Below are 24,563 nucleotides of genomic sequence, written 5' to 3'. Positions count from 1 at the left end.
TCGTTGAGGCCTAGCCTATGGCCCAATATTTTGTTGATCACTCAGGCTTGGCAGAAGATTTGAGTGATTTAACCATTCGACCTGGTTAGAGTTTATAGAGATGTAGAAGAAACGTTTGAAGGGTTTCACATGGAATAGTTGATGTCCAATAGAGCTTTGGTATTTAAGAAGAGACTCACAATTTAGAAAAGACCCTAAAAGGTGAAGAAGCCACCCCGATCTCAATTTTAGAAATCGTAGAAGGTGGAAAAGTAGGTCATCCTCAATCTCATAGATTATGGGTTACACATTATACTATGACCATGAGTTTCCTGCCTATCCTTTTGGTCATCCCAACTGTTCTAAATATCGTTCATTTGACGTCCGTCAGCCGTTTCCTCATCCTAGCTATATTTTTGTACTATATCGGTCTTTCAGAGCAAATATGAGAAAATGAGATGAAATCTTGGAATTTCAAAGTAAGATGGTCTAGAAACTAAATGATGGGAAAATGAATATAATTTATCTCACTTACCCCAGCAACAGATTTTTACTCCCACTAACCCAATTTAAATTAAAATGACAATTTTACCCTCACCTTAATTAATAAACTACAGAATGCCACTCTATTTTATCTTTCATCTCTCTCTCTCTCTCTCTCTCTCTCTCTCCAGCACGATGCCCATGACGCCGGCCCCCTCCCTCCCCGTCGCTACTGGCTATGCCGCCATCGCCGTGGAGCAAGAAGGAGTTGGTCCTCCTGGAAATCGACGAAAACGACATCGTCAGCACCTCCCAGAGATCGAACTCGCTCCTCCGCCGCCTTCACCACACCTCGGAAAACGCTGTCTCCGCCGGAGATCATGGCGTCGGGGACGAGTTTATTCTGATCAACGATGGATTCGGCGGCCTTGTTCTTCCTTTGGCTCTGAGGCTCGAGAAGGAGAAGACGGAGGAGATGTTGAGGACGACGAGGATCTCAGCTTCCTCGAACAGTCGACCATGAACTTGATCCGGATCAACCGGTCAGAGAAGTTATTGTCATTGAAGGCGAAGGCGAAATCGGCGTCCGTCGACGTCGTCACCGTACCGGCGAACTCTGACCCAATCATTCTACTATCTGCTATTTCCGATGCTCACAGTGGAGGAGATGCTCATGTTTTCCGACGCACTCTTCACATCCGATCCAGATTCAATTGAGCCACTCTTCACATCCGATTCAGATTCAATTGCATTTCTGGTTTGATTGCTTGTTATAGGGTTTGCACTATCCAATATGAAATTATTATTTTGTTTTTGCATTTTGATGCTTTTGACTGTAAGAATTTGAAATGATTCTGTGTTACAATCCATCAGTAGTCGATGCTTCTGTCTTTCATTTCTTTGTTAGTTCAATTTGTTTCGTTTCTGCTTCATTTTGCTCCCACTTGAGGACTTCCTCTGTTTTCAATTTTCTCCTTTTCTCTCATCTGTGAGAGAAAGTGGCTAATGATGTTGAGAATCTGCTCCTCCTGGGTGTATTTCTCTGCTTAGATTAGTTCTCATTTTGGCTATCGAAAGTTCTATTGGGGGGCAATAGACGGCTATTGGGGGGCAATAGAAGTTTTGAATTGATGTAATCTCCTTGTTTTTTTTGTAATCAAAGTTTTATTTGTCTAAATTTAGGGAGATTAGTTCCCATTCTGGCAACTGAAAGTCCTATTGGGGGGCAATAGGCTTTTATTGGGGGGCAATACATGGTTGATAGTCGTCTATTGGGGGGCAATACATGGCTGATAGTCGTCTATTAGGGGGCAATAGATGTCTATTGGGGGCAAAAAAACTTTCCGGTGAGATTTTCAGCAAATTCCGGTGGGCGACAGTAGGTGACCGAAATCCGGCGACCGGTGACCGGATTCCGGCGAAAGTTGGCCGGAATCCGGCGGCCGGTGACCGGATTCCGGCGGCAGGTGACGGGCTCCGGCGAAGTCTCCCATGGTTTCTCTCTCTCTCTCTAAGTAACAAGGGGGTGAGGGTAAAATGGTATTAAAAAAAAATAAAAACAAAAAAAAAGGGTAGAGTGTATTGGGTAAGAGAGAATTAAAAAAACTTAATGGTGTAAGTGGGAAAAAAATCCCTAGAAATGGGGTAAATGGACAAAATCCCTATAATTTATTTTTAGAAAACTATTAGGATGAGATATCTGTATTAAAGATTGAAGGTTAGTTTCCTGATATGGATATCTTCGGTGTGAGAAATTGTAGGTGTTATAAAATGAGATAACTTGCTTGCTATATAGAAAAGAATACGAATTAAGACTAAATAGATGGGGGAAAGTGGTGTGCTTTCTCATTCTCATTAGTTCCCTTTAAATATGGATGAAGTTACCTGACGATTACACTAACTTGGTGATCACTCATAAGGTGATCTAGTGATCACTCCTGAGATTACTTGGTGACTACTCTTAAGTTTCTTGGTCATCAATCTCATCCTCATTCTCATTAGTTTTCTTTAAATATAGATAAAGCTACTTGATGATCAAACTAACTTGGTGATCACTCATAAGATGACTTGGTGATTACTCTTGGTGACTACTCAAGTTTCCTCATTTTTTACATAATGAACTCTAAATAATGATTATTACATGTTGACCCAAAATAATTACGGGGACAGCCACATAATTATAGTATTTACAACTTTAGAAAATCACACAATAGTTTTCCTAATATTCCCACCGGAAATATACGTATAAAGGACCAAAGTGTGATTATCTATACCAACTGATACAAATCTTTATCAGACTTTATGCTGTTACAATTTACTCCTTTGCAACTAGATATATGATTTTGATTGAATTTAGATGTAACTATATATATACTTGTAAATTATTATTTTCGGATGAAAATTGAATATAGATGTAACTATATACTTGTAAACAATTATTTTCATACAGATTTTTTTTTTTTAGAATATATTTTCATATGGAAATAAAGCCAAACTGCATGCTAAATAATTTGATTTGTTATATGTGGAATTTTTTTGAACATATAGTTTCGAAGATATAACTCATTTTTGTTGCATTGTTAGGCTCACAAGGAACTTCGGAGTTATGGAGGAGAAGACTCTTGCTTTCTGAAGCAGCATCCTTTATGACGCGCTAGTGTTATCATCTAGTTTTTGGAAGATCATTATTTGCAATGTCACAGGCATAGCGCCGTTTCAACCAGGCCTGCAGAGAGAATGAACATGGTTTGAGGATGGTTGGATAATTCTTTTTTGGAGTCTACACAATTGTCAACCTGACGGCCGGTCTTAAAAACTTTGAGAGGGTTGTGTCAGCCATGGAAAGGCTTGCCCCGCCATCCAACCCACAACCACCCTCCACACAGCCACCCTCTCTATAGCTACCTGATACGCTCGAAAACGAGTGCTAATTTAAACCTTGAAAAGAAAGGTAGTTAGTATAGAGCAAGAAGGGATCATTCAAAACCAGGGATTGAGGGTACTCACATATAAACACGAAAACAACAAACATTTACAATTATGACAAATGAAATCAAAGTATTTCTAAACAACAATTTCGAGATTTACAAAGAATTAGAATCCAAGTCAAACATATATAGAATCCAAATTAGACACAGATTAGAAATCCTACTCCAAACAGATACAAAATACAAGTCATAGTCAAACTAAAAATCCTATACACATACAAAGTAGGAAACCAAGTCCAATTGGAACACAAATTCTAAACTAACACGAATTAGAAATTAAAACAAACACGAATACAAACAACAAATCCTAAACAAACTCTAACTACATAAATCCATATACAACACAAATCAGAAGTATAAAATGTCACAAACAAAAAGCTAAAACAATTATTTACGATTACAACTAACAAAAATCAGATTATACTTTGTATTATTTACGGATTAAGAACACAAAATCAGATTATATTTTTACAAGTTTCGATTTCTATACAATCCTAGAATCCTAAAACACAAACATATATACAAGAACACGAAAACAAAGATCAAACAAGGGGGTTTTGAGGTTTAAATTGAAAATTTCAGAAACTTTAAAAACCTAAACGATTTTGAATTTACAAGAATGGATGAAGGAAATTTTTGGAAAACAATTTATCAACCACAAATCAAGCTCAATTCGTTACATGCATCCTTAATCCTTTACTAGTTACCATGAAAAGTTATCAACCAAGAAACAAAGTTAAAAGCAAACAATGTCCCTTTTTTTACTTCCCTTTACTCAATTGATTTAGCAAAGCACCAAAACGTTATGCATCGCACAATCAAAGAAATCTTGCAAAAATCAGATTTCAAATCAATAACTTCATGTGAAAATTTGGTTAATAAATATGCAAATCCAAGTACACAAAGCATGTCAATTCAAAGCATACACAATCTGATTTCAACTTATGTCCTAAGCCCTTACTACTCATTCGAATTAGGGTTACAAAGCAGGAACCTAATTACTAACTCCAATTACATGCAAACTCTTAAGTTTCGAACTAAAGAACAAACACATGTAAAAGATATCAATCAAACAAAACCATATCATCATTCCATAGTTTCAGATCAAGAACACATAAACAAATATCACATTGAAAAGAGTATCAAAATTGTTCCCAAAAATCAGATTATGAACTCATAGTTTTCAGTTTACAAAGTGTTTAGGCAAGAGCTTGGAAGTTAGAAGCAGAGGAAATGTTTCTAAAACAGAGGAGCTGTAGTGATGGTTAGAAAACAGAGGAGCTTTGACTTGATGATTGTTGGTTAATTACATTGACATCTCTCTACATATTTATAGAATAAGTCCACCGACCTTCCTCAGTTCCTCATGTGATTAACTCCACCGACTTAACATATGTGGTTAATTGCTAACCACTCACTAATAAACAATTCTAGAACTCACTGCACATGATTAATTACATGATCATTCTAGACTAAGACATGTTCTAGACTCCAGACATGTTCTAGACACATGATCTAGATAGTTAGAGAGATCTAGAAAATTCCAATGTGCATTACTTGTTTTAACAGTGAATTACCAAATCCTAAACGGAATAGGTCCACCAAATCCTAAACGCAATAGGTTTCCCACAGGGAAATCCTTTCCGATAGCGAATATATTCCCTATTCCCTTAAGGAAAGTAATCCTAGAACTCTATATAAGGCGTGACCACCGTATGTTTAGAGATGTCTTTGAAATCCATCACCCAGACGCTCCAATATCATGGCAACCAAATTGGCACCGGAGCAAGTAATTCCTTCAGACGAGATCAAGTCTATGTCGATATCTGATGCGCCTGAAGACCAACAAATGACTGTTGCCGAGAGGTGCAAGCTGATTTTAACCGTTGGGGAGCAGTGTACTAAAGAAGACGAGCTTCGGAATCTGCTTGAACGCAAGCCTGAACCCATCGCCTACGACGGGTTCGAACCCTCGGGGAGGATGCACATTGCTCAGGGAGTTATGAAAGCAATCAACGTGAACAAGCTCACGAAAGCCGGCTGCAGGGTGAAGATTTTGATTGCAGACTGGTTCGCGAAGATGAACAACAAAATGGGGGGTGACATGCAAAAGATTGAGACCGTGGGACACTACTTCATTGAGGTTTGGAAATCTATAGGAATGGACCTTGAAAAAGTGGAGTTTGTGTGGTCTTCGAAGGAGATTAATTCGAGGGCACATGAGTACTTGCCTCTTGTTATGGACATTGCAGGACGAAACTCGATAGAGAGGATGAAGAGATGTACACAAATTATGGGTCGAGAAGCCGGTGATAACATGCCTTTAGCACAAGCCATGTACCCATGTATGCAATGTGCAGATGTATTCTTTTTGAAGGCCGACATCTGCCAAATGGGAACGGATCAACGCAAAGTGAACATGCTTGCGAGAGAGTACTGCAATCAAATACAGAAGAAGGACAAGCCTGTGATCTTGTCGCATCGGATGCTGCCCGGCTTGAAGGAAGGGCAGAATAAGATGTCGAAAAGTGATGAGTCCTCCGCCATATTCATGGAAGATGATGAAGCCCAAGTGAACTTGAAAATCAAGAAAGCTCACTGCGTTCCCGGAGAGGTCAAGGGAAATCCGTGTTTGGAGTATGTGCAGCACCTGATTTTCCCATGGTTTAATGAGTTTGTTGTGGAGCGAAGCGAAAAAAATGGCGGAGACATCACTTTCACAAACTTTGAACAGCTGAGTAATGCTTATGCAAGCGGCCAGCTTCATCCTGGCGACCTGAAACCGGCATTGGCGAAATCCTTGAACAAAATGTTGGAGCCGGTAAGATCACACTTTAAGAATGACCCGACTGCAAAGCAGCTACTACGAAGTGTGAAGAGCTTCAGAGTCACCAGGTGATCAATACCAGCACTCTTCCTCCTCTTTCACGATGGTCCTGTCCTCTCCACTAAAATCTATCGACATTTTATGGTTAATAAAGGCTTTTGTTCTCACTTTTTTGCAACACTTTATATTGATGGCTGTGACTTGAATAGAATGGTTCCCTCAGACACCTTGTCGATCGAATCCCGAATCCCTTATGCGCCATAATCTTTGTTAGTTGATGAACTACTAGTTATACTCTTGTCAAGGCATATATAAACAACTTATCTCTCACCAATAAATTAAGAACAACGGCCCTAACTCTCAACAGCCCCAACTCATCTTGGCATGAAAAAGAACATGCCTTCATGAATAAAAGTAGGAAAAAGAAGTGTAAAGACACGCAGTCGTTAATCACTATACTTGTTTTCCAAAACGGCGTGTATATGAAACCGATTTCAAGATAATTCTTCATATTTTGACATGAACTAACATCAAAAAATTATGAAAATGCTGCAAATAATTTGTCATTGAAGAATGCAATCACCAAACTTACTCGAACTTAATAATTACATCATGACCCAAAAAGTTCAATTAAAAAGTTTGCTACTTAACATTTTTAGATTTGGGTGGTGGGGCTAAGTAGCAGCAACACACTCATGGAACCAACCCAAGGTCGAAGCTATGTCTTGTTTGAAGCTAAGCTAATTAGCAGTCCTCCCCGTGGGTGTCACACTGGACTCGATAGTGGATTCCATTCATGAATCCGATCAAGTTTGTCCGAACTCAGTTCAAAAGGCCTGAGTTTGTCATAACTCATAAATCATGTGAAAAATAACCAAATTGTCCAAGTCCAGGCTTATTAATACAACATGCTGGTCAGGAATTTCAGTAATTAATAAATATTCCAGTATGCGCGTTTACATGAATCTAACATGTAAGGTTTAATCTTGCTAGGCTATGTTGCAGATCCTCAACTTCTATGCTGGTCAGCAAGTCTCCACAACTGCCAACTGCCCATCAGACAAGAAAATCCATGTTTACCCTCCAGTTCAACATCAAGCAGATGTTGGCCAAAGTTAATCAAATAAAAAGCAGGCATCAGGAGAAGGAGAGGCCCAGACCATTGGATCCATCCATAATACTGCAGTGACTAAATTACCTAAAGGTTGCCAACTCCAAAAAGTACCACCTGTAACAAGCTGCTCTCTGGACTCAACTTACACACTAAGAAAATGAAAGTTCCACCACAGAACCTTTTCCCAGATATCATAGAGGTATCTGGTATCTCAGATACATGGTTAAACTACTAAGCCCGCAAACCATTCCTGGAGTGTGCAGTGTAGCACTCTACAAAATATAATGAACCCATCATAAATACAACAATAGCATGTATGAAAATAGCCTTTTTGCAAATTTCTGAAGAACAAGCTAGCAACTCCAAAGTCATCTGAAGCATTAAAAAAAAGGTGATTTTTATAGATACACCTTTTGGTACAGAAACAACATACCTTCCATAGATATCTTTTCATGCCTACCCACATTGTTGGGCTCCACTATCCATAGTCTCCAACTCTCCGTCCTGAATTTTATCCTCCAAATGATTTTCTTGTTCACCCCCAATAGACCTCAGAACCTGGGTTTCACCATTAACAAAGCTTTTTAAGGTCTCACAAAAAATTGTCGTTATATGACCCTTTTCTGTCAGTAAACTCAGCAATTCATGAGCTGTTTCCACATCTCCGTTCTCTTTCAAGTACACAAGACATGCAGCCAAAGTTGAATGATTGAACCTCCATCCTGGTTGACATGGCAAGTTTGCTGCCTTTTTAATTGCTTGCAAGGCCTCCGCCACACACCCATTCCTATAATATCCCTTACTCAAAAGACACCATGTGCTTACATTCTCCTTTCCACTCTCTGCAAGCTTCTCTACAAAGGATTTAGCCCTCTCCAAATAACCTTTCTTGCAGTAAGCGTTGACCATCAAGTTGCCTATCTGAATGTCAAACTTCTTGGATTCAGATTCACATTCCTCCACAAGCTTCTCAGCACCATCAATGTTATCCATTTTCAGAAATGCAACTAACATATGACGATAACTATAGCACTTTCCCAAATTTTTATACAAATTCGAGATTCTATCAACCTCGTCTCTCTTACCAATAGCAGCGTATGAAGAGAGCAGGTGTTCGTAAGCAATTTTCCTTGTGCTATTGCTAATGAGTTTCTCCGAGCTCCTCAGCAATGTCAATGCCTTGTCCACTTCTCCAACCTTGGACAACGCATTGGCTGCAATAACATAGCTACGCCAGCTTATAGTGACCAGAGGATGGGCTTCCATCTTCAGCAAAACCTCCTCCATTCGGCCTATCTCCGAAATGGCTGCATACGAATACAACCTAACCATCAAAGTGCCTTGGTTATAATCAATGCCTTTTTCTTCCATCTCTTTCACTAAAACATCTATCCTTCCATGATTACCGGTCCGAAAACATAGCCATAACATTGAATTATAGGACCTAATTCCTATCTCAAAACCTAACTCCTTCATTTTTCCAAAAACACTCTCTGCCTTATCCAACAATCTATGCTGAGCATAGCAATGTAAGAGAGCACAATAAGCTTGCAAACCTTTCAATTGCTCCGAAACACCATCAAAATACTTCTCGGCTTCATCGGGGCCGTGAACTCTCGAGATCAAATCTATCCGAGCAGCAACGTCTCCTGGAGTCAGACTGAGCTTCAATTCATCGCTCATCCACGTTGAGACCTGGAGGGCGTGGTTGAAGTGATTGGATTTACGGAGCTTCACGATGAAAGCTTGGACCTCCAGTTGATTGACGTCTCTAGCTTCCGCAGCCCAGTGACTGAGAATTGGGAAAATAGAAGCCTTGAGATCTTGGTCTTGGAGCCAGCAAATCCTGCGGTGCAGAGACTGAAGTGGGGGTGGTGGGGAAGCTAGGGCATTGGTGGAGTAGAATAATGCGCCGAAAACCCTAGAAATGGCATTGCCGCGCCATGGATTTGAACGAAGAAGGTTCGTCATTCTCTGAGGTATATCAATTTCACAATGTGGGACTGTTGGGGTTTTACATTCAAAACCTTCAAAGCCAGAAGTATAAATACGACGATTCCACTATTTTGGGAATATATAATTTGAGCCTTGAGGGATTGATTATTACACCAGCTTTTTTTACCGCCTTTCCTCATCTCCATCGTTTAATTTTTAGATTTATATGAGTATGTCACTTTTTTAAACTTTCAGCTAAATTGGTTATCGTTAAAGTATCGAATAAGATTAAATTAATAGAACAAAATCTTTCAAACATGAACAGTTCATGTTTATAATTGTAAATTATAGTTATAAATATATTGGGAGTCATTCATGAGGACCACCAAAATGAGCACTAGTTGAAGACTTTTGTGTTAGACATCCTTTCAATCACATTTCTGCAAATCAATCGTTAGATGTATAGATATTTATGTGTAGATCATTTATGCAATTTTTCAACCAAATTGAAAATATTTAAGACATTCACGATGAACATGAACGGTTCATGTTTGACAGATTTGATTCCTCATTTGATTTGATCTAATTCGCTACCTTAACGATTAGTAATTTGGAAGAAAATTTTCAAAAGTGATCTACTCATATGTACATAAACATTTAACAGTTGATTTACCGTAATGGTAATCAAAAAGTGGGCATCTTAAACCGTTGATTAGAAAATCCTCCACTAATCCTCATTTTAGTGGGTTCTCTGTGTGTGTGTGTGTGTATCAGACATACATGATCGAAAAATTTGTCTAATGTCCTATCCCTAGCATTATTATTTAATTCGGTAACATTAGTTTAGACTATGTAAATGTCTTCTCAGTTATTTATTTTATTAAAAAGAAAAAGATATTTCTTAAAAACATTTGTCGACATTATCATTGCATTTATGATTACACGAAAATAGGTTCCTTTTGCCTGATTTATTCTCATCTAGCGACTCTCTCTATCAGTGTGTGCCTATGGAATTGTTTCTAGATTAAGATACTAGCATTCTAGGACACCTTGAACAAATAAATATGAATATGGATGGAGGCTACGGCAAGCTCTATCATCTCCATCACATCCTTGCTGTAGCCTCCATCCATGTTCATATTTATTTTGTTTTCGGTTTCCTATGTTTGTAATTCAGAACATCTGCTTATTTTATTTTGTTGGATTCCAAACTTTGTAAGATTAAAGCATATGTAGTTGATTTTAATTTTCGAACCATGAAGCATGTGTTAATGTTTTAGAATACAAATTACGATTTCAAGGAATGCATATGAATGATTGTTGGTTTTGTGCTTCAATTTATCCTTTATGTATTTTATGTTCTTTGGTTGCAAACTTAGAAATTAAAGTATGTAATTGTTTCTAGATTAAGATACTAGCGTTCTAGGTCTTAATTCACAAGTAGAAAACTTATGAACTTAAGTAAATCAATGATGAATTTTGCATGCTCTTATGGCGTTCCAACTTGTGCGTTTTGCTTAAATCAATCACACTTCCACAATTGCTTAATGTGTTATTGTTAGTGAGTATCATTCTATGACTAGCAATGCATGTTTAATAGGCTTAGTAATGGTGCGTTCATCTTGCTAAGTAATTAAGGGAAGTAATAAGAACTTTGTATGCGTTCATATTTGTTCTTGGTTGATTTCTTTCTATGAAAATTTTGATTCGTGATTTGTGTTTGATAACTTGTTTAACGTGTTAATGTTTGTTAATTAAATCTCTACTATCTCCATTCACCTATTTCTACCTTGATTCTTGGTTTAATTGATCAATTAGATTAGATTTTAATTCAAATACCTTAAAACCCCCATATATTATTTTTGTAAATACTTGTGTACATAAATTTATATTTCGTTGCATTCTTTAATTTAATTTTATACACTTTATTTATAATACTCATTTGTTTGACGTTGATTTACAGGAGTACCCTCAATTCCCGGCTTAAACGATACCATACTTACTAATAATATAGTCTTTTACAGGGTTAATTTTGGACACTCATTCCGAGTGTACCAGGAGGCTGGGGAGCCCATGTTGCAATCCCTCCCTCACTGGAATCATATTCAGAAGCATTTTGGTGATCTAATCCTTGAAGCAGACATTTGATTCATGTGATTCTAGGTAATTCAAAACTTCAGAATTAGGTCGGTAGTTTTCAACGTCATTTAGTGCGCGTCCAGTATTCAGAAACATGTACCCATTGTGTTGGCCACTCTTACAAGCTTCCCTAAATTTCATGCGCTATCTGTCAATGGGGCGCTCTCGGCCAACAAACTGCAGGGTTGATGGGATGAAAGGCGGCGCTGAGGGTTTTAAGCGTTCGTAATTCTGCTGCGAGCTGGACTTTTGGACAGAGCGTTGATGGTGCTTCTGATGCTTTGAATATGCGGTGTGCTTCTGATGCTTTGTGTCATCACCGGACTTTTTGTCTTGGTCGTTGTTGTCACCACACAAAATTTGGGATAATGGATGTAGCCGGGATGGTTATAAATAATATTAAACAATGGACGCTTGCCTTGAAGAAATCTAGTACAATCGAGGGGGCACCATGGCCGACAATAGTAAGAACGAGGTCTGTAATATCCGGGATGAGGGAAGGGGAGCCGAACTTGATTTGGCCGACAACAAGAAAAATTTGGATGACCGAAAGGATAAGCTGGAAGGTCATGATCGTAGTAGAATGGGAAACCCATTGAGGATGGCCAGCTTCACTTTCTAGGGTTTCACACTTTCACTTCCTGAGTTTTCAGCTTTTATAAAGGGATGTATATGGCTAGGGTTTCTAAATTGTGACTGACTTATGACTCGTTCACCTGTTTAAGGTATACGGCTAGGAGCATTTCACTTGTTATACCCGAGAGTGATGCAAGAAGAGAAATTGGTTAATTAGTGGGGTGTATTGTATTTGGATTTGTGCAGACTTTTTGATACAGATAATCACACTTTGGTCCTTTATACATATATCTCCGGTGGGAATATTAGGAATACTATTGTGTGATTATCTAACATTTTTCACACAATAATATTCCTAATGTTGTAAATACTACAATTATGTGGCTGTCCGCCTAATTATTTTGGGTCAACATGTAATAATCATTATTTAGAGTTCATTATGTAAATGAGGAAACTTGAGTAGTCACCAAGACTAATCACCAAGTCATTTTATGAGTGATCACCAAGTAACTTCATCCATATTTAAAGGGAACTAATGAGAATGAGAAAACACACCACTTTCCCCCATCTATTCAGTCTTCCTATTCTATTCTATATAGCAAGCAAGTTATCTCAGATATCTCATCCTAAGTTAGTGGTAGACAATCTAAATCCTAACTTTCATCCATTTTATCACTAGTTTAGTTTATTTAGTTTACATTTGAACTAGAGGCTGTTTTCAATCAATTTTTTTTATGCTCATATTAATCACATTGATTACCTTATATGATTATATTTGACGACTTGATTACATTTGATGACGTATAATAATTATATTTGATTACGTACATAGATTATATTTGATGTTATATGTATAATGATTATATTTAATGACTTATATCTACCTCATATGATTATTTCGTTTTTCCTTGTGAAAAAATATAATAAAATAGTTTTCCGTTGCGGGGACTTGAACACGGGTATTTTTGGGTGAGAGCCAAATATCCTAACCAAATAAACTACAACAAACTTTTGATTACTTTGTAATAATGTTTTGTTAGTGCATTTATCAATTACTGACTCTAAATGAATACGTCTCTATTTTGGCATATGGTAGTACTCATGAATTGGTATCAACAATATTAATTATATTTCAAACATAATCGAGGTATATATTTTTATGAGTGTGACGACTTCAATTTAATTTCCTCTTATTATTTAATCTGATAATTGGATAGTAAATTGTCAATTTATGATGAGATTGAAACTACATGTTTCTTGATCCAATTATATGAGGACATAAAATTTCTCCACCGATTGTTATACAATCAGGATAGATCGAAACCTCTTGTTTCTTAATCTTCGATTTTATATCGGCCTAAAGTCTCACTCATCTTTATAAGAACATATGAACCTATATTCGCTCCACTTTTAGAACAAGTTTCTAATTGTGAATACTTGAGCCCAATGATTTGAGTACAATATAAAATTTGATCAAGCTATGATCCTCCATTGTATTTTTATTGGAGCATAAGCATATACCTATATGGACCACTATCCCAGACTCGAAATTCAAATATATCATTTTGGCATGTGTTTTCATTGTCAAACAATAAGATGAACCACATGTTCATCAATAAATTTAATTTGAACTTCTTTTTTTTTAACAGGATATTGATTTCATCAGATTCAATAGTCATAATTATGGGCTAGAGTCTAACATGCACTTGAATAGGAAACTGACAAGTTCCGAACTCTACCAAGCAAATGCAAACCCATTTCAAGACTGTTTAGAGCTCACTTAGAAGCGAGTTTATAGTACAAAGAACAACTTTGTGTCTCCTAGGGCAAACTCATATTCTAACCTCCCATTAGCCAATCACGCAATTGTGGTACCAACAGAACGCCACTTCCTAGCAAACAAATAGGAGCCAACTCCTTGTCCATAAGCTGCTTGATAGCCAATCTTATTTCAGATAATTACCAACTCCCGAAGCAGTCATGATCCGAAATGATTGGTCCTAGACCATAAATCGACCCAAAAGCCCAAGCATGTCCACTTCTTAGGCTAGGCCTACCCTCACCACTAAGTGATAAATGAGGGTGGCAAGACACCCTCCTTACAAGCCCATATAATAGAGCCCAACAACCCATATTTGAGCCAAGGCCCAAAAACCCGAGCCCAAACCCTAGTAAAATGGGCAAAAGCCCTAATCCCCTTCTGCCATTCCATCATCGTCGGCGCCAGACCTTTAGGATGCCAACCTTTCCAGCCCAGCATCAACGAGTCTACCCACCGGCAATCAGAGCAAGAACCGGCAAACCCGCCGACTATCGTTCCAATCTCGAGTGGTACGAACAACGTAACCACCCTACCTGCATGAGATCAATTCGCCTCCTAGACGAGGGAAGCCTATCTGCAAATCCGCCTCCTCGACACGCACAACTTAATCTGCCTCCTCAACCAGTCGTCGCTGATCAACAACCAAGCCAACCAGCCACCGCTTCTACAATCTGTGATCCTCCTTCCACTTGAGAAGCAACCCCAGAAAGGAGAAGCACCGCGCCTGGTCAAACCGACGCCAGACACGGTCAGGCAAAGCGCCGCTGTCTGCTCGAAACTCTAGAATTGGGCAAAGAGCCGCATTTGGGTTCTCTTTAAAATGGTGTTCTGTTCAGACTAATTTAATTTGAACTATGAATATTCATGATAAACATAATGACAAATATATCTGTCTTGCATATAATGCAATTATGGACATGATCCATTGCAATTATTGATAATTTTTCAAAATTAATTCTTCCAAAAGCTAAGGTAACAATCATTTCAGGAGCTGCAGATCTTGATTGATGGCTCCAACTGAGCTCATATAATGCTACCTATATGAAATACCGTTGCATATATTGGTGGTGAAATTTCCATATAACTTATGTTGTATTAATCAATCATAAGTATATTATTGTATACGGTATCATGAACTAAAAATTTCATTGAGCTAGATAAAAATATTTTAGCGTGACCAATGTGTCTTTATTTTATCTACTATGTCATGTAAAACTCATCTACCTACATACAATACAATAATTGCAAACCTTCCTAACAAAAAATTATAATTTATCTCATATATGCTAGTTGTCACTATAATGGAACAATCCTCCTGCCAGTAGGAGGATAAATATCGTTTAAGAAAAATGTGAATTGGTGTGAGATTTCCTCTATCATGTCTCATTTTAATTTTGAGAAAAAATCTCAATTCATTATCTTTTTTACCCAACAATTGGTTTGGGCTCGCCACCCATCAATGGATTTTCACTCCAATATTTATGAACACATATTTTGTGTGGTCAAATCTGATAGTTTTCTCGCCGTGAGGAGGAGAAAACACTAATGTAACAGCGTGAATTTATGTGGAATATGCCCACCAAGTCCAATGTCTCAAGCTCTCTATAAGGGAAGATTATACAATCTCTATAATGCTCTTCATGAGGTTATACAAAGATTCACATTCTCTAAATTAATTTGTCCTAGAGAGACAATACATTCCCTAAAAGAGGAATGAGTACTTGATATAAATAAAACTTATTATAGCTAATGCATGCATATATGAATGTGTGGGATCAAAATTTGATGATATCTTATCCATAGCAGCGCTACCGAAAGTCATCAAGGGTTATATACTATATCATGTTTTGTTCTGTCGACAAATTTCAATATTGGCCAAATTGGAAAGAGACAATTCCAATGAATTTAAATATTGTAAACGTGATGATATAGTTGAACTTTATCAACCCTAAAAAATTACAAGAGGGTGTATTAAAGTGAATTGAAATCACTATGACACAAGTCTCTTTATAAAGACATGGGATTATCATTCTTCTCCAAGCGACAACTTTTCTGTAAGTACAGTGTTACATATAGATATTATATTCAGAGAGGCTTGTGGTATGTTGTCTTGGTAAATATGAAGATCTTAAAGGTAAATTGCTAAAAACAAATTCCCAAATCCTATGTGTCATTACAAGCATATTGCTTAACCAAATCTTTAATGGATTCATATTTGCCAAGGCAAATCCATGAATGAATGAAAGAGCCTAAAGCTTGCTCATGGAATCAAAAAGTCTAAAGTTCATATATACTCATTCATTTACTGTCAAAGTGACTTATTGCCTCAATGACTACTATGACAAGACTAAGAAATCGAATTCGAATCATGCTCACAATGTTGTAACATATTCTAACTTCCACAAAGTTATGAAGTTATCTAGAGCTCATATTAAGCCTATATGAAATTATCAATAACACAAATTGATATTTATGGCTAAGTATGCCATCCTTAAATTTCAATGCTCGGATAAAGGTAAATGTGTCAATTGTTGTTCATTTATATTGTTATTCTTTAACTAATATATGTATCTATAATTTGAGCATATGAAATTGGTTATACTCTTATCATGTCAGGTAAGATTTATTAAGAATATCATAGTTTTATGGGTATTACCCTAACCTTTGCAGGAATTGCAATTCATGATGAGTCTCTTTTATGCAAAGCACACATAGTGTCACCTATATGATCGATATAATTTTTAAATATTACGATAAAAATAGAAATACGAATTTTTACCTTATTTAATTAAATTTACATAGTTTTAATATAATATTTATAAAAAATTATACTCATATTATATTTTCATCAAAAATAGTAAAAACAGCACCCCTCACATAACATCTCATAGATGGAGATGAGAATTGGGTGCTATACGTATAGTGAAAGAAGGAGGTGCCAAAATGAAGATAGCAATCCCAAATGAGACTTCATAGTTGAAGTTACCCTAAAGATCTTGTTTAAGCTGGCTGACTAATTTAAAATCATATATCATAAATATCTCATATTTTGCACATAAAAGTACTAAAATAAAAATGTGTAAATTTACACTAGCATGATTGACTGTGTGGGTCGCATATCTCAATTATAAATTTATAACACACCTATGTCATCAAAACATAACCATCAAAGAACTCATCGGCACTTAAGATGATCGAGCATTTCACATCATTGTCATCGCCAAGTGAGTTTTATTTAAACCACGTGAACATTTTACCGTCAAAATTAATCTACTGCCTAACTATTAAAACTAGACCAATCAAATTAGTGAGGACAAACCCTTACTCATGAAACTCGAAGAGCACTGATCGACTTAATTCTATTTATTGGTGAAACATTTAGGCTGATAAATTGAAATCCTCTCCTTTCCCCCTACCTTGCAAATATATGATAGAAAAGTTCGTTAAGCATGATTGTCAATAGTACCTGTACAACGGTGGTAAACGTCATGCTCACTCCAACTTACATGTGATATTTCTCCAGTTCTCCTTCTGGATGATTCCATAAGAACATTAAATAAAAGATGATGACGACTCAGCTAGTTTTTTAATGCTCCACTCATACATTTACACACCCACCGCAACAATGACACGACATTTCGCTCATCATCTAGAAGCATCTCTTGCATTGAATAATTTGAAGACCGAAAAGAAGAGACACAAACAGACAATCCAAACTGCGGTCTGTACTGGGAAATATTATATCATCATATTAGGCTATTAGCATAAAGGAACCTAGAGGTTGCTTGGTTCAATAAAACACAAAGAGGGTGAGCACAGGTGTTGCAATAAGATTTGCGTTAAATAACCCTATTCTAATAGTAATAAATAATAATTGATACAGGAAACTGTGTACTGTGGTTCTGATCTGAGCAACAAATCTTCACAGCCTTTGCCTGTACCACATACATATACATCTGCATATAGTATATACAAGAAGCTATCTGTGATTAACTACCCGCCCTCCTCCTCTAAATACTACAACAATGTCGAACTCCTTTGGTTAATGACTTAAAATAGAGCTTCTACGCCCTCTGGTTGAAGTCCATGAAACTCGGGTGAGGCTGCCCGTTGACGTTCTGGTTGTGAAGCATGTGAAGCTGCTGGTGCTGGTGCTGGTGCTGGCTCTGGCTACCACCCAGCTGATTATGCAAGGCAGACTGGGGCGGCGCATATTGAGGGGGGAGCCCTCTGTAGAAAGGGTTTCCACTCCCATGGGGGATTTGGCTGGTTTCAATCTTAAGCCGCTCCACTTCCTCCTTTAATTTTTCATTCAAGGCTGCAGGTGTAAAATAAAAAATTAATTCAGATATACGCTAGTTAAACTTGAAGGCTCTAGGTGTTTGGAAACACATAAAAACGTAACAGTTCCATCACTCCAAGGCTTCTACAAGCCCCACATAAAAACAGGCAAAACATACTAAAGCATAAGCATTACCATCTCTCAGCTGTGCTTGTTGCTCCATAGACTGTAGCCGAATTTTGAGCTCCTTATTTTCAGCAGTTATTGCAGTAGTGTCTCTCTGCATCAAACATAAGATACATAAACATCATTGTACTTTGTATCAATTGTAACCATTCCTTTATTATCTGTCTTGTTATGTTTATATGATCACTTCAACCAACATAAAAGCACGACAACCAACGAGACACAATCTGAGTTTTCAATCAGGTCATCAGCAGGCTGACGGCAAGAGAATTTGCATAATTTTATGCCATAGAGATTAAGTACCTAAGAGCTCACCTATAATTTAAGGAGACACATACATCCAGTCACATGGCACATCAAATGTATATCATCACTTGAGGTGTTTCGAAGTAATGATTCAGATATTGATAAACTACACACCACATGCATATATCATAGTATGGACATCTGAAGATGCACCTACCTTCTACACACTGAAATTAAGCTATAACAAACAAACTTTCCACCATATCCAAGAAGCCTGAAGATATAAGGCCTGTGGTTGCAGCAAGCAGCTGTTAGATCTCGATAAGGCTTGGATATGCCCAGACTTTTAAAAAAAAATATCAAATACTTAGTAGATACTATTGGAAGTAAGTAGATTCAGTGGAAGACTCCAAATTTGTATTTGATATGTCAAATTATAGAATCTACAATCTAGCAACGAGAAACTGAGAAACAAAGGTTCCACGTCAGTAGATTCAAATGAAAATCCCAAATTCTCAAATCCATTTGTCATATCAAACTCTAGAGTCTTCAAGGATGAAAGATAAACCAAACCAATGTTTGCCAGAAGAAAAAGAAGAGAGAGCTCAGAAGGGTAGAAAGAGAGCTTAGTTGTAAAGACTTGTGCTGAGAGCAAAAGGATGCTTATTGAGAATTGTACCAATGCTTTAATACAACATTAATTTACACGAAGTAAAGTCTAGAAATAACTACCATGCTACTGAAGTTATAACCTAACATAACTAACTAGGTGGGGTTATAACTTCACAATGAAAAAGGTCAAAAAGGGTCTTGAACTCCAAACACTTCACACCTACAAATGCTACTCAAACCACGTATAAGCCTACTCATTATTCCCTAGTCCAGCTAGAGAAGGTCTTTGAGAGTGGCTGGAGTGCCACATGGCTCATCAGACCCACCGATATAACAGACTAACATGCCCGTGAGGGGTGGCATATTTTGGGCTATTCTGTTAGTAGTAGGGGGTTCCAGACTTGACATGTTAGTTGTTGGTGGGTCTCAGACACGCAGCAGAAAAGCCCCATCTAAACCGTTTTGGACCTTGTCACTCTGGAGTTATAACCTAACATAATCAGGCTGCATATAAACATGCAGCAGGGGGGGGCTATGAACATATGCTTACATTTTTTCCCTTTACAACTGATATTTAATGTATCTTACAATATTAAAAAAAATGAATTTAAATTACTCAAATGAAGAGAATTTTAAGGGGATTTAATTTCTAAAATGATTGTCATTCATCTTAGAAAACTATCTAATCTTTTAACACTAATTAGGAACTGATCCTTAATAGCTGCTTATTATTTACAGGCTAGGAGCAACCCATGTCATTTTCACCATCAGGTCAACCACCAACAGTAAGAACTTAGACTCCATCCTCATGTGTAAAAACAACACAGAATGTCACTAGGATACCATACACAAATACTTGGCATGTAGCATGTAATGATTGTTTTTGTTAGGCATTTTAAAATTAGCAACATGATATTGAGACACATACAGATTGGTTAAAGTTCGGGTCTCATTTGAAAACTAAAACGACATAAACCTAAGATGGTTGTGACAGACACAGTTACCTTTATGTTTCAGGTATGCATACATCTTTTGAGCTGATTTTGTGCTTGTTTTCAAAACAGCGTGATTTAGGAACCAAAGGATTAACAATTTAACAAGTAGAAAACGAGAAATAGCCAAAAATAACATTTCAAAAGATATCAACCCGTGCTCAGAAACCAATCCACCCCCAGAAACATACAAAGAAATTAACTTCATGATAATCACTGCAAACCACAAAATTCCATTTATGCAATGAACATGCATAACAATCCAAACAGTGGGTTCCATTCAATTAGCCAGTAGTACCTAAAAGTCTTGTCCAATTCATACTCCCTTATCATTCCAAGAACCTACAAAAGTCAAAGTCTTAGGTATTACCTGTAACAGTGTGACCTGTGCCGATAGGGTGGTTGCCTCTGTCTGAAGCGTCTGCACCTTCCTCTCCAGCTCATTTGCATATCTCACTTTCCTCTCCTTGGACCTCGCAGCGGATTGTCTATTAGCTAAGATCCTGTACACCACAAATTTCTCATTGAACCAAACAAATAATATCTAAAAAAAAAAAAAACCCAACTTGTCAGAAAAAACAAATAATCCCAACTAATTAATCAAATTAGATTCATTACTGTGAAAATTTTCGAAAACTCAAAGCTTAATTTACCTCAATTTAGTTGATCCCAAATTTGGAAAAACCATAGAGAAAACCCTAGAAAGAAAAGAATGATCCCAGTGAAGGAAATGGAAGCAGAAAAAGGAAAAGGAGGTACCTTTTAGCTCTCTTAGGGTCAATCAGAGAGAGCTCAGCCAGCTTATCAGGAGTTATGGACTTCTTGAGCCCATCGAGAGAGAGCTCAGAATCAAAGGAGCCGTCCATGGAGTTGCTGTGCCTGTGGTGGCCGCCGCCGGCCCTCTTACCCCCAACGACCTCCTTCCCGCCGGCGTCTCCGGCGAGCGCGAGGCCGTCGAAGAAGTCGGAGTCGACGGAGAGGCTGCGGAAATGCGCGGCCGCGGCGCTGGGGCCGGAGGAGGAGCTGGGCCTGGGTCGGGAGGCGGAGGAGTCGTCGGAGTCGATCGGCATGGGGACGGCTGCGGCGGCGGAGTTGGAGTTGGAGTTGGAGTTGGTGGTGCCACGTGGCGGGGGGACGGGAGAGGGGGAGGGGAAGGAGGAGAGGTCGAGGTCGGAAGGGTCGAAGAGGAGGAGGTCGTCGAAGTTGGGGAGGCGGAAGGAGGAGAAGTCGGAGTGGGCGCGGCGGTGGTAGGACCCACCGCGGTGGGGGGTCTCCGGCATCTGCTCAATGTCGGTTGAGGAGCTGAAGCTGTGGCTGTTGTTGTTGCTGTTGGAATCCATTGTTTCTGGACTCTGATGAAAACGACACGGCGTCTGCTCAGGCCAGGTGTTCAGTGTTGTCGAAGAAAGGTGGAGTCTTGAAAACAACAGGGAACAAGAAGAAGGGAGGTGGGAGGAGGGATTTTGATGAGAGAGTGGGCTGAATATATAGAGAGAGAAAAGGGGAGGGTTGGTAAAATGAGAAAAAGCACTTTTGGGTTTGGGTTTAAGTAGAGCCTAGTTTTATTTATGTTAATTTTTTGTTTATATAGAAAAAGCTTAGTTTTATTAATTTTATATTTAAAAAGAAGAAAAAGGTTTGGTTTTATTTATAGTGGGTCACTATGTTATCCTTATGCTAATGATAGTTAATTGAGAATCATTATTCTAAAACTCTGTAGTTTGGACTCATCCAATGCATCATTCAATAGCCTTCAACAGCTAACATGATTGAAGGTTGGAGAAGTTGTGATCCGTTTTAGTTTTGTTTTTGGTATTTATAAAAATTACTATCCATGCATCGAAGCGAGTTACATTAGTTTCTGAAAATATTGATCATGTACACATGAAGCAAAATAAAAGTAAGACGGTAAAAACTAAAACTTCCAAAATAAAAGTATGTATAGAGCATAAGGAATTATGCATATATACACCATATTCTTATCTTGGCTTTACAATGTGCTTATACTATATCACATTCGATGCATATACATTCTATAAAGCCCCTACATTTTGGTTTTTAGCATGGGTATCGGAAGCAATAACATCATAAGTGTTTGCAGAGGCATGTCGCATCTTTCCATAAAAGATTTGGATGTGGAGTACCTTCTATTTTTTGAAATATGTAGTTATAGATTCTAAACTAGCTAAAGACTTAGCAAGGATAAGAAGGAACATAAGTACTACTTTTACAAGGTACAAGTACTAGAAATCTTGGCAACTTAATTTCTCATTCAATTTTTCTTTATCAAAATTTTTCTTAACTTCGTTATTAAAGAGTTCTAAACATACAAAATACTTTTGCAAGTTGTTCTTTGTTTTTTTTTTTTAATAAATAAAATCTAGATATAATGATAAAAATTTTAGACCATGACTTCTCTTTCTTTACCACCAATCACTGTTCGAGACGCACGAATCTATTTTATCATCATTTCATTCATCGCTCATGCTGTTTCTTTTTCTTATTAATGAATAGATTTCTTTACTTATTTATCACCAATCACTGTTCGAGAATCTAAAGTACCACAAAAGATCCCTTTTTTTTTTTTTTTTGAGAATCAGAATATCTACAACCGCCTAACCACTCATAAAACTCAGAAAAGTTAAGAGTAACAAGTAAGTTAAGAGAATGATCAATCAACCTCCATACTCAATCTGATTGCATAAATATCATAACTCCATGAAAAAATATACATGCCACCTCTTTAGAACAGGGAATGGCCTTAATTATCTAAGGGTAAAAATTAAAAATAGTATCTGAACTATACCTCTATCTTACTTATGGTACCTAAACTTTATTTTTTGTCACAACCAGTATCTAAACTCTTCAAGTTCTTTTGAAGTGGTACCTAAGGCCACATTCAGTCACAAATTTAGTCAAAAATGACAAGTGAGGAGCATGTGTTTTATTACTCAAGGTTAAATATGACAATTTGTACTAGTCGTTAACTGTATCATGGCCCAAGCCACTATCTTCTTCTTATCAATCTTTGATCTATGAAGCAAAAACTCAAAATTCTTATCTCAAATCAAACAATTAATGAACCAAATACCAAACGTGTGCCTAATAAATGAGACACGTGTACCTCACGTGCCATTTCTAGCCCAGTAGTGAGCGAAGGTGGCTTTAGGTACCACTTCAAAAGAACTCAAAGAGTTCAAAAACTGGTTGTGACAAAAATTAAAGTTCAGGTACCATCAATAAAATTGAGGTATAGTTCAGATACTATTTGTGATTTTTTCCTTTTATCTAAATAAAAAGTATTAGTAAGCCCAACATCAAAAACATCAGCCCAAAAGCTTACCCAAACCCAACAAAGAACCGTAGCCAAATCTATTCTTCAACAGCCATCGTCGTCAATATCAAAACCAATAAACTCTACGCAAGATCTAGCCACCATCGATGAAGAAGCCAACTAGAAGAGATCGACATGCATAAGGCTGAAGTCTAGCCATGATGAAGGATGAACCACCCCTGAAGGTTACACACTTGATCGCATAGACTCCCCCATAAGGGAAGACCAAACCTTTTGGCAACAAACGGGTAGGGGAGAAAAATCGACCAAAGAGGCCAGTAAAATGTCAAAACTATCATTGAGAGTCATCTTGAATGTTGAGAAATTTAGTTTAAGAGCAAGCCCTAATTGCTATTTCTAGGAGAACAGCAAGAGCGACATCTTGTGGATGTGAAGAGAGAAAGAAGTTCTCACAGATACTGTTGACAAAAATCATAAGAAGTGTGTAAGGCTTGCTAATAAGGGTTGCTACTTGCTAAGATATACTTGGATATTCCCGTAGACTTCATTTATTTGCATTCTTAACCTAATAAAATATTAGGAGGAAAAACTCTCAACTGTTCCAAGACAGTTCATTACTATTTGGATAAACAAAAATATTTGGAGACTAAACTTTGGATAAAGCTATGGTATGTTAACATTTCTCATACATGTTCTATTTTATGTAATATTTACCACTTTGAGAACTCATATTACCACTTTAAGGACTCATGTGGTAACTAGAAAAAAGTTCTTATTAAGATAAATAAGGTCCTCATTAGAGTAAAGTAGGTAACTAGAAAAAAAAATCCTTATTAAGGTAAATAAGGTCCTCATTAGAGTAAAGAAGATTCTCATTTGTGTAATTAAGTCATAAAAGTGGTAATGGGGGAAAATGTCAATTTATCCAAATTTGAGCTACACTAACTTCATTTACCCAAACATCTTATAGGATTGCCACTTACCCAACACCCAATTAAGTTATTTTTTGTTTATTTTTAGGACAATTATGCCCTCTCTCCCTTTGTTACTTAGAGAGAGAGAGAGAGACTTCACCAGAGTCCGGTCCA

The 24,563-nt window shown here is 37.4% G+C and overlaps 3 protein-coding genes across 4 annotated transcripts; 1 reads left to right on the top strand and 2 right to left on the bottom strand.

The window, feature by feature from the left end:
* The first annotated feature begins 5,184 nt into the window (after positions 1-5,184).
* On the top strand, positions 5,185-6,759 carry LOC112170102 (tyrosine--tRNA ligase 1, cytoplasmic). Its single transcript, XM_024307254.2, has one exon. It carries the CDS (start codon positions 5,212-5,214, stop codon positions 6,346-6,348), a length of 1,137 nt encoding a protein of 378 aa, XP_024163022.1. The 5' UTR covers positions 5,185-5,211; the 3' UTR covers positions 6,349-6,759.
* A 170-nt stretch (positions 6,760-6,929) lies between these two features.
* On the bottom strand, positions 6,930-9,456 carry LOC112170101 (pentatricopeptide repeat-containing protein At2g20710, mitochondrial). 2 transcript variants are annotated; one of them, XR_005801133.1, is made up of 2 exons: positions 7,475-9,456; positions 6,930-7,325 (listed from the first exon to the last, which is right to left on the bottom strand). XR_005801133.1 is itself a non-coding variant. In XM_024307253.2 (2 exons), exon 1 carries the CDS (start codon positions 9,359-9,361, stop codon positions 7,847-7,849), a length of 1,515 nt encoding a protein of 504 aa, XP_024163021.1. In that variant the 5' UTR covers positions 9,362-9,456; the 3' UTR covers positions 6,931-7,662; positions 7,824-7,846. The 2 variants fall into 2 exon arrangements, 1 of the variants encoding a protein (XP_024163021.1); XM_024307253.2 differs by having other exon boundaries at positions 6,931-7,662; positions 7,824-9,456.
* An 8,132-nt stretch (positions 9,457-17,588) lies between these two features.
* Positions 17,589-21,690, bottom strand: LOC112170103 (transcription factor VIP1). Its single transcript, XM_024307255.2, has 4 exons — positions 20,940-21,690; positions 20,551-20,683; positions 18,340-18,424; positions 17,589-18,180 (listed from the first exon to the last, which is right to left on the bottom strand). Exons 1-4 carry the CDS (start codon positions 21,518-21,520, stop codon positions 17,927-17,929), a joined length of 1,053 nt encoding a protein of 350 aa, XP_024163023.1. The 5' UTR covers positions 21,521-21,690; the 3' UTR covers positions 17,589-17,926.
* Positions 21,691-24,563: the final 2,873 nt, after the last annotated feature.

The sequence above is a fragment of the Rosa chinensis genome, chromosome 6 (assembly GCF_002994745.2).
Source record: "Rosa chinensis cultivar Old Blush chromosome 6, RchiOBHm-V2, whole genome shotgun sequence".
Lineage (NCBI taxonomy): Eukaryota > Viridiplantae > Streptophyta > Magnoliopsida > Rosales > Rosaceae > Rosa > Rosa chinensis.
Note: the sequence above shows the minus strand (reverse complement) of the source record. Positions and strands in the feature narration are given on the sequence as shown.

Excerpts from the sequence above, each read along its gene's own strand:
- LOC112170102 (XM_024307254.2), top strand. The coding sequence starts at position 5,212 with ATGGCAACCAAATTGGCACCGGAGCAAGTAATTCCTTCAGACGAGATC.
- LOC112170101 (XM_024307253.2), bottom strand. The coding sequence starts at position 9,361 with ATGACGAACCTTCTTCGTTCAAATCCATGGCGCGGCAATGCCATTTCT.
- LOC112170103 (XM_024307255.2), bottom strand. The coding sequence starts at position 21,520 with ATGGATTCCAACAGCAACAACAACAGCCACAGCTTCAGCTCCTCAACC. Across the intron at positions 20,684-20,939 it reads GACCCTAAGAGAGCTAAAAG|GATCTTAGCTAATAGACAAT; the intron begins GTACCTCCTTTT and ends TGTGGTGTACAG. Across the intron at positions 18,425-20,550 it reads CACAGGTCACACTGTTACAG|AGAGACACTACTGCAATAAC; the intron begins GTAATACCTAAG and ends TGTTTGATGCAG.